The sequence below is a fragment of the Papaver somniferum genome, chromosome 8 (assembly GCF_003573695.1).
Source record: "Papaver somniferum cultivar HN1 chromosome 8, ASM357369v1, whole genome shotgun sequence".
In the NCBI taxonomy this organism is placed as follows: Eukaryota; Viridiplantae; Streptophyta; class Magnoliopsida; order Ranunculales; family Papaveraceae; genus Papaver; species Papaver somniferum.
In genome coordinates this window covers 162,655,439-162,665,882 of record NC_039365.1, presented here as the reverse complement: position 1 = coordinate 162,665,882, position 10,444 = coordinate 162,655,439, and the positions used below count along the sequence as shown (strand labels likewise).

Sequence of the window (10,444 nt, the reverse complement as noted above, 5' to 3'; positions counted from 1 at the left end):
ACAACCTTCAATAGTGCATTTGCTTCCTTCAAAGGGACAGTCGTTTGCAAAATGACCACTTAGTGTACAAAGACTACAAATATTTGGTTGTATTGCACTTGAAACTTCCATTCTTTATGCAATGTTGAAGATGAAGTTGAGAATGCTTTTATAATAACAACACACCTAATATCTTGATTTTGAAATTTATAGCCGTTGAGCATCCAATGGCTTGTACTTTGTACCTAAAAAGTAATATTTTTATACTACTAACATTTAGGTCGGCAAGGTCTAGATTTCAAACCATTCCGACTACCTATCCCTGACATCATTATAACATATAGCATGGGATGGTCGCAAGGTCGGGCTTACAAACCATGCCGACTTACTGCAACTCTAATATTTTTTAAAACTGCACAAAAAAAAAAGAATAAGTTCTAAAACAACTGAAATTGAAAATTAACATAAGTTTAACAAGTCTAAAACCAAAAACTAACAGTTCAAAACATAATGTAATAGTTCAAACCATAATCTAAGTTTCTAAAGCAAGTAAAACATAATAAAGTTTAAAAATTTCATGAATCCTTCTCATTGTTGTTATCTTCCTCCCTATCACTAGCTTTTTCACCATCACTAGCTTTTCACATCCTCCCCATCACTAGATTTTTCACCATCACTAGTTTTTTCACCAGCATCAACTTTTGCTTTTCCCTTATATGGACCTATGTAGTCATCGGCCTCGTTGTAACAGGGGTTTACTCCAGAAAAGTCACATGCCCTGAAAAAAGTTCTTGGATCAACCTCCTCTTCTTCCTCCTCTGATGATGTGCATTCTTCATAGTTGAGGGGATTGCTAGGACTGTTCATAAACCTTAGAAATTCTTCAAGATTTTCCTTACCCATCGAACATAACTTTCTTACCGGGCAATTCTCTTCAGTTTCATCTTTAGGATCTTCTAAATTGAGATTCCGTCAACAAATCCTAATAGCTCTTCTGCATTGTTAACAAGACAAGGTAGATCTTCTTTTTTTTCCTCTGGGAACCTAAACAAAGCACAAATAAAAGATATAAATTTTTACACATTGAAACATAGTTCTGGTCATATGGTCGCCAAGGTCGAGAATCTATACATTGCTGACTAATACTTACTCCGCAAGGTTGTAATCATATACCAAGCCGACCAACACACAGTCGACAAGGTCCTATACAAGAAAGATGCCGACGGTTAGCTCAGGAAATTAAGGTTTCTGTGACCTAAAGTCAGCATGATACAAGTCTAATACAATGCCGACTAGATGTTTGTCGGCATGGTTGGTTATTATACCCTGCCGGCCCTGGTTATTGTCTAACCTAATATAACAATCATACAACACATCAGAATAACAGGTTTGAGTTTAGAAATCACTTACAATCTTTTCTTCGCCCGTAGAGGTTTCTTTTCAGCATCTTCAAGGATTGCATTCTTTGGTTTACTCGTTCCAACTCTTCCCTCTGATTTGGATCTTTTCATGTTACCTGCTGAATCTCTCTTGCTACTGGATCGTTTAGAATCAACCATTTTTTGTAGAAAATCAAAATTGAAAATTTTGGTTGGATAGAATAAGATGAAGGAGGGAGAAGAGGAGAGGGATTAGAGAAGATAGATTAGAGGAAGATTAAACAATTTTTAGTTTTTAAGTTTAGGGTTTAGTTTTAGGTTAATTAGTGCAGGGGTACTAAAGTAACTTTACCACGTTTTGGCCCCCCTTAGTAAGGGCACTAGTCCATTTAAATTTGGGTATATCTCAATTAATCTGGGTATACCCCGATCTCGCCAAGTAATTTTAGTTCGAAAGTTTAACTATATTCCGGAAAATATTTTTATCGTGAAAGTTAAACAGGCAAGTGGTACCATATACACTTGTACTTTTCAATTTTATCCATGTAAGAGCAACCACAATCATAAACGGGACTAAAGACCAAACGCCATACCAAAAGCTAAATTTATTTGGCATTTTCAGAGGTCAAGCGTAGTGGTGAAAGACTAAAATTTAGTCAGGCGAACAAAATAACAACGTATGAAATGGAACGGATATACAATGAGCGTACAATGGTCAGGCGTTGGTATTGTGGGCGTATGTATGGGACGAATGTATTTTGAACGCCTGGTGTTGGGCGTGAGTATTACTAACGCCTGGCAACAGACGGAAATGAAAGACTACGCCCAATCAGCAGACGGAAATGAAATACTACGCCCGATCAGCAGGCGGACTTATAGCAAACGTCTTGTTGGGGGAGTAATTATTGTATATGTTGGGCGGTGATAGTATATGCGCTTGATGTGAGGCGCTAATAATACTCTCGCCCCAATCAGGCGCTGATAATACTCTCGCCTCAATCAAGCGCCCTTTATATCACCGCCCCATCTCAAGCGCCCTTTTAATAAACGCCCCACTGTCAAGCGGCCCTTATACTTACGCTTAAACCATACGTTCATTATATCTTCGTCCCACTATACTTGGGTTTGGTCTGGGTTGACAACTAGTTTTAGTCTCAAACCCTAAAATCCAGACCAAATATGCTTATAGTCTGTTCCACTACGCTTCCAATCCTGACCAAATTTGGGTATAGTCCCTAATTATGATCGTGATTGTGGATGCTCTAAGGAAGCAATTAAACTGGAATAGAAATCGACTATACTTCAATCCCACCGTAATTACTTTTCAGCAATATTGTTGCCTACAAGCACGAGCACTGTGGACTCTCTCCACAATCAAACTATGCAAACGAACCAAATCTAGGCAAATAGAACACGGATCGAGTATCAATCTAGCGGTCAACAATCTCCTACTTTTATACACCAAACAACTTTCAATTCTCAATCCGAACAACATTATACGGACCAATCAACTTCGAGAATTTCTAATCTAACGATCAATAGATAAAACACAACTCTCATACGGATTGGCCTCCAATCTAACAGACATAATCGAACCAAGGAACTTATAAATCTCATCTCTTTGGGAAACAAACACAACAAACACACAATCAAAATCGTTGAAATCATAAATTCACAGCAGACAAATTTGTGTAGAGAGAAAAAATAATGTCAGGAAGAGGAAAAGGAGGAAAGGGTTTGGGAAAGGGAGGAGCAAAGAGGCACAGGAAGGTGTTGAGAGATAATATCCAGGGAATCACTAAACCAGCTATCAGAAGGTTAGCAAGAAGAGGTGGAGTCAAACGCATCAGTGGTTTGATTTATGAAGAAACTCGTGGTGTTCTTAAGATCTTTCTTGAGAATGTGATTCGTGATGCTGTTACCTACACTGAACATGCCCGAAGAAAGACTGTCACTGCTATGGATGTTGTCTATGCTCTCAAGAGACAAGGAAGAACTCTCTACGGATTTGGGGGTTAGGGTTTGTTTTTTTCTATCTTGTAAAGAATGTTGAGACTAGGGTTTCAATTCGTAATCTTTGAAATTGACTTGATGAATGTGAAATGTTTGGAGTAGCAGTGGAAATCAGCTATAATTGTCTGTTTCAATTCTGTATCGAATTCCTGAGTTTACTTAAATTTGTTTCTTTAACTTCGCTGCTCTTCTATTTATGTTTTTGCTTAACTCATATATTATCTACCCAAACTCTTTCTTTGATGAAGATTTGGGTTGGTATCAAATACTGGATCTAATTTCAATTTCGTTAATTTCGTTAGGTTTATGTAAAAAATGTTGAAATTAGGTCTAAATTCGCTGTTCTTTTTGGGATATTAACTTGATTGATAAGAGTGTAATGGTTGAATATCAACCAGAAATTTGAAATCTTATTGTTTTTAATCAATGTGCATCTTGTCCTACTTGCTGATCCCTGCTTAATGTTACCTGATGATTAGAGTTTTTATTGCAATATAGGTGTGGTTGATGGTTTTGTTGAAATTTTACGCAAACTGTCACTTTGTACCATTCATCAAATGGTCCTATCTGCTAGAATTTCTGAATCACTAATTACAAATTCTTGATTACATGAGTTAGATCTGTGATAACATTTTACTCAGGGAATTTATCTGCTTCTAACTTCTTTGTTGTGTATGTTTGTATCTTGTATGTCATAGATTAGCAAATTGGTGTAAGATCAATTTTGGGTCAACGAGATTTGATTGCAGTTGTTGGCGAAGCAAAATAGCAATCGAGGAACTTCAACTGTTTTGGGCTGGCACTGAAAGTTGCCTGTGCAAGAGTGGGTTGTTACGAGGAGGTAATTTTGTCCACATGACTGCATCTAGGCTTCATTTTTATCTATCAAATATTCAAACTGAAGACACTGATCTTTAATTATAGATTGTTGATTTCTCGTCCATTTATGATGATAGAAATCTCACTTCGCCCCAATTGCCATTGGATAGTCATATGTTACTGTTTTTTCAAGAATGTAAAACATCAACACATTTCTGGACAATTTCTTCATCTCAAACAATACATGTAGGTCGCCCATAATGCTTGTTACTTAAACTGCGTGACACATTGAGCTGAGAAGGAACTAGAGTGATTAGACAGTTATTTGTCACCTTATAACAAATGTTTCGGCATCACGTTCTTGTTGTGCCAAGGGCGTTTTCCGCCTTGAGGGAAATCAACCTATTTTATTAGAGAGGCCGTGCTGTGTGTTTGATAGCACATGTGTACATTCTAAACAGTTCATCTCTTTCTTCCCAATCAAATCATCTTGTTCCAGAGTTTGCATGTGATTATACCACATCTGTTCTTCTAAGCCATTTCTCGCAAGATTTCTGGACCCTTTTTTCTTCATTTTATTTTTGCTAGGACCTTGGTTGTTTACTGCAGGGTTGCAGCGGATTGTTTATTCTTTTTGCTAGGGGATGTACATCATCAGAAATTAAAGAAACTTGGTTGACTTGATGATGTACATCCCCAAAGCCTATCGAATTCTTTTTGGTTTTGGTCCTGTAATAAATGTTTGACTGAGGAAATGGTAGTTTGCCACCCAAAAAAGCTTCAGCATGTTAAATGTTTCTGTATTAATCGGTATCATCACTCACACCTAACCTTAAGAAGAATATATGTGCTACTTGAATTTCATTTGTCGAAGGAATTTAACCCTAGAAGAAAGTTCTGGAGCACTTTCAGATAGGCTTTGGGGATGTACATCATCAGCTTCTGCTTTCAATCCGGTGGAGGAAAGAGCACTCTGAATAGCAGATGACATGTAAAGCTCTCAATTTATTCATACCATCAAACAAAGTGTTTATTGCTTCAAGTTTCACCTCTCAAGGTTCTGCCTTCCTATTTTGTTACTTTCTATAAATTAGCTATGGAGCAGGTCTTCTTTTTGCACACTTGGCTTTTATTCCATTCTGCGAAACAGGCATCATGGATTTCCTTGCAAGTAAGCTGACGAGATATCTCCAGGACTTGATTCTGCTCTTCAGGAAAATGCATTTTTTTATTTTCCAACATTGATTGCGTGTGGCTCTTTTATCAGACCTTAATTGATTAAGATTTTGCTTTCAGATGCTTCTTGAAACACCTTTCAGCTTGATCTCGAGGCTGCCAGAGAGTAAGCACTCTTGTATACTATGTGCACGGTCATGCAATAAGCTCAGTTTGGGCCCCCCAATATCTCTTTTGAGGGATGTCGGGAGCTTAAGATGACTGCAGAACATTGGTTTAGACATTAACAAGTGTTGATAATAACAATCTATAAACAAAAACTTGTCTTCGGCTGTGAGGTCCCTTTGTCTTGATGGTGGTTTTGGTTGGAAATTACTTCAGGTCATGCTATAACTTTGTAAATTTACTAGTCATCCACATTTTCTTCCTGTATCATTGATATGCATCTGCATCTCTATATATATTCAATTTATATAATCTAATTTTATACCAACTGCTGAGAGAGATAACGAGTCCCCAATTTTCTAAATGTTACATCTTTTATACGCTTTTCAACTTTCAAGATCCTTCCGAAGGAGTAACTTGGATTCCAAAAGAACAATTTTGATTTGCATCTTTAACATAATTAAGGTTATCAATAGCTAGTAGTATTTGCTTGTCTTACATGTCTTAGTTCATAAGGTCCAGACAATGCTGAATTTAGACTTTCATGAGCGTTGCAGAAGCTGTATTGAACCATCAATTCAAGAATGGTACTGTTTTAAAGTACTGAGGCTAAATTGGAAGGTTTTGATTTTTTTTTTCTTTTCTGTTTTACGAACTATGTGCTTTTTACTTGTTTCACTACTCTTGACAACAAGGTTTTGCCTCCCTTTATACTATGCCCACGTAGACCATGATAGCATTATATATTTTCCGGTCAGTCGGAATCTATTATGTACAATATTATTAACATTTTGATGCCATGAATATACAATTCATAGACAAGAAACAAGAAAGAGATTGAGATTGAATGAATTGAATGGTCTAAAATGATGAATATGCATGCCTTACCTTTTAGGCCTAACGCAAAACCATATGAACTATTACTGATGCAGTAAAAGTTATCAACTACTTTGGACATGCATACATAAATATCTTGATACCGACGCAATTAATTTTAGTTTTAGTTATTTCCAAATTTCATCCGGCTGAGTGTTGTTTGCAACCCTTGGGTAAGTAGTGTTGGGAGCTTCGTTTAACAATGTTTCGGCATAAGTAGCAGTAATGCTTTTGGCAAGACCAGCAGAATATATGGTTGTTATTGGCTACCTGTTTCATTTGCAACAAAATAGTTATGTCAGTGTAGCATCCAGGACTTTTCATAACAAATTCCACATTACTAATTGGATTCCTTATATATACTTGTAAAAGTTTACATCACTCACCTTCGCGTTCATTTGACGGCAAATTGGACATGACTGAGCATGGCTTGCTGGATTTTCAGTTTGTATCTGATTTAGCATCTGCCGTTCCCGATGCAACAGGAATGCCTGTCATCGTCTCATCTGGGCTTCCCTCCGACGCTCCCGACGCAACCGTTCTGCTTGTGTCTCTCGACGATTGGGATCACGGTCGAAAATGCCACAATTGTTGATGCAGTGACCTCTGTCATATGCCTCCCCACATTTATAACAGAAATCCTGCTGACATATCGAGCAATGCATGTGGTTACAACCTGCTGTTCGGGAGATTGCCATCAAGCAGCTAGGGCATTGCTTAGAAATGCGCATTATTTCCTCCACATTGAAAAGCTGATTCATCATGTCCATCTCTTTACGCTGTTGTTTACTCAGTAGTTGAGTTTTCATTAAGGGCTGACGATTCTGCGCAAGTAATGACAAAGTATCAGCTCTTTACATAACTTGAGAAAATCCAAGTGATCTTAGAAATAGACATGTTCTGGATTAAGTCTCCATATATATGTTACCCGCAAGAACTTGAGCTTCTCTTCTAATGTCATACATTGAGCTCCAACATGAAGTCGACCTCTACAAAGACCACAAAAGGTAAAGAAGCACTTGGGACATTGGGCAAGGTGGTCCTCGTCCTCAAAACAAGCCATGTCACATCTGGGGCAATAGACTAAATCAGACATTAAATCAAGTGTCTTCTGAAATAGAAGCGACTCCCACTGTTCAAAATTTTCATCCCCAAGCAAGTTTTTAACCAAACCAGGTGGAACTAGTTCCCTGCATTTTATTTGCGGACATAATATTGCCATGCTTTCCTTTGCGTGCATGGTTGAATATGTCTCCATGCAATTGCGACAAAAGAAATGCTTACATGGCAATCTTACAAATTGGATTCCTGTTAAGTTGAAGGAGAAACGTCACGTCATTGCAGGGCAACATGAAATACTTAATATACTACAGTATAACGTTGTGGATTGCAAACGAGAATATGAATTACAAATTTCAAATTTGAGATACCTGCATATCCACTTAGACAAATGCAGCATTCATGTAGGTTTTGGCAGAATTTCTCGGTTTGTCGTCATTATAGTTCAGTATTGAAGGTATATCCACATCGGGAGAGACATTTTCTGAAATGGCACGTCTGTCTCCAGTATCATCTGCCTTTTCAAATGAAGCAAACAGTATTCCGTTATCAAGGTCTAAGTAGGACAGACATGAATTTTGTAGCCAATCCACCCATGGATACACAATTTCCTGCCCTGATTGACCCTTCCAAATTGTATCCAACATTTGACACACAGGCTAGATATCCTAATAGCATCCAGCCATTGAACAGAGATGGTAAAAAAAAGGAGCAGAATGGGTAGGATATGCCTTGGGTAGCAAACATGTTAATACGATTGGGAGAAGATACTGGACTTTGAAGGAGTGAAGGAATCCGTTCAAATTATCAGCTATTTCAATTGCTTCACTGCATATTCCGCCAAGTCCGACCTCTCCACAAAATGAGTCAGTCTTAGTAGACATTACAAATTTATCAGAAACTTCAATATGTATATTTATCTGCAGAAAAAAAAAAACTTCAATTATTTAGAAAACAAAATTGTTTGATAAGTTTATTTGCGACGCTGATTAAACTGGGTGCTTGCGGAACCTTGAAAGATTGTAAGCCGTCTTCTCTGTCAAGTACAATGACATTTTCGCCATATATAGCTTCCATTGCTAGTATCTGCATGCAAAGAACAACCTTGACATGAAAAAGAGAAAACTTGCTTTACAGAATTAATAGATGGAATGGAAGTCATAAACCATATATAGTTCCGAATGCACCAATAAATTTTGGTTCCATGCATGCACATTGGTGTGTCATCATCATTGTACTAACATCGATATAGTTCCCCGAATACAAGCATACGCAACTGTTCCCATATGCATGCTTAACTATGAAAGTTGAGCAAGAGAAACAAAAGAAACCAACTTTTGGAGTTATAAATATTTACCTCCTCTTCTTGCAACTTATCATTAACATTAAGTTGTTCTTCTGACAATTTAGGTTCTTGGGCTAACAATTTAATATATTCTAAACGACTAAGAATATCATCAATTTCATCTTTAGATTTCTCACTCCCTAGCACTTCCTCCTCCTCCTTGATAAAAACTGATAAACCCACTACGGATTCTGTTCTTTTGACAACATGGGGTTGATGATTTGGATTAAACCCATTAGACTTGGGAGGCGGAGCTGATTCTAGAGAAGGTTGGATGAATTCTGGAATGGTTGAAAAATCAATATTTAGTTGTTGCTGTGAGGGGAGATCATTGTAAGGTTTAACAACCCACTTCTTCTCATAAATGATACCTTGTTTGGGCTTTCGTTGCTGGCTCCTCCTCCTATCCTTGTTCATAATGAATTCGTTCAGCAAGCTCGCGGGGAAAAAGAAAAAAAAAAGCGACTGTACTTAATAAGGGCGAGCACCGAGAGAATCTTTCGGAGACCAACTACAATGTCCCATGCAAACTTGGAATTTCTGGAAAATCACTTATCTAAGAAATCTTAATCTTTTTTCGACTCGAACTCCATTTTTACTTCGGATAGAAACTATATATAAATATTATCCATGTATATATACCACTCAGGATTCAGGAATAAAGAATTTCAGAAGAAACTTTTTAACTCTAAGAGCCTTTAAATAAACCCGTTTTCTCTCGCTACTTCTTCTCTGCTTTCTCTAACCATGGCTGCTGTCACAACATATCGTGGACCTCGTCTCAACTGCAATCTCCATCTAGAACTGAAGCACCTAGGCAGCAATTTTCATCCAGGGGAGAATAACAAAGTGAAGTCTAACCTTGGTTTATTGTAGTTTACTTAACAAAGAAGGAGAGCGACATTATTATCCCTCCTTCGGATTTCGATAGTAATTTGTTGACAGAATTATTAGGATATGACGGAATTGTTATAAATTATGTTCCACAGAACCGAGATGTTTCTCTAAGTGATAGTATCCAGATACGGGCCTGAGGCCGTGCAGGAGGTGCCACCTCACAGGGCCCGGCTCTGACGAGGACCTTTTTTTTTCTTCCAAAATCTGATACCCTATCTCCATAAGTTAAATAAGAATATTTTAGCCCACATATATATTAAGAACGATTTTTTGGGACCATGGTTTTATTTTGGGTAAAAACATTAGAAGTAAATTTAGGTCACCCCTTATCTAGATATTCATATTAATACCTAAATTGCCCTCCTGATTAATTTTGGGTAATGATTAGTTAGTGTTGATAATAGTTAGTGTAATGATTAGTGAGATGATTAAGTTCAAGATAATTAGAGAGATTAAAAAATAAGATGTTTTTTTTAAAAGAAGTAGAATTATTGAGAGAGTAAAGTTAGAGAAGATGAAGAAGGAAAACATGAAAAACGATGGATTTTACCAACCACAACCGGAGGAAGGGTATTTGGGTACCCAGGTATGCTTCAAACTTAGATAATGTTGGCTGAATTGCTCCAAATTTTCAAAAAACTGTAAATTTTTAGAGTAGATTTGGACTTGTTCGGTTACCTTATGTGAAGAATAGGTTACCGAACTCATCTGAAAGTGTAGTTCGGTTACTTCTTCA

At 37.3% G+C, this 10,444-nt stretch overlaps 1 protein-coding gene and 1 pseudogene across 1 annotated transcript; one reads left to right on the top strand and one right to left on the bottom strand.

Moving 5' to 3' along the window:
* The first annotated feature begins 3,008 nt into the window (after positions 1-3,008).
* On the top strand, positions 3,009-3,551 carry LOC113303785 (histone H4). Its single transcript, XM_026552867.1, has one exon. It carries the CDS (start codon positions 3,066-3,068, stop codon positions 3,375-3,377), a length of 312 nt encoding a protein of 103 aa, XP_026408652.1. The 5' UTR covers positions 3,009-3,065; the 3' UTR covers positions 3,378-3,551.
* Positions 3,552-6,548: 2,997 nt separating this feature from the next.
* On the bottom strand, positions 6,549-9,228 carry LOC113306346 (annotated as a pseudogene).
* Positions 9,229-10,444: the final 1,216 nt, after the last annotated feature.

Bases quoted from the DNA above. Each gene is read 5' to 3' on its own strand.
- LOC113303785 (XM_026552867.1), top strand. From the start codon at position 3,066: ATGTCAGGAAGAGGAAAAGGAGGAAAGGGTTTGGGAAAGGGAGGAGCA.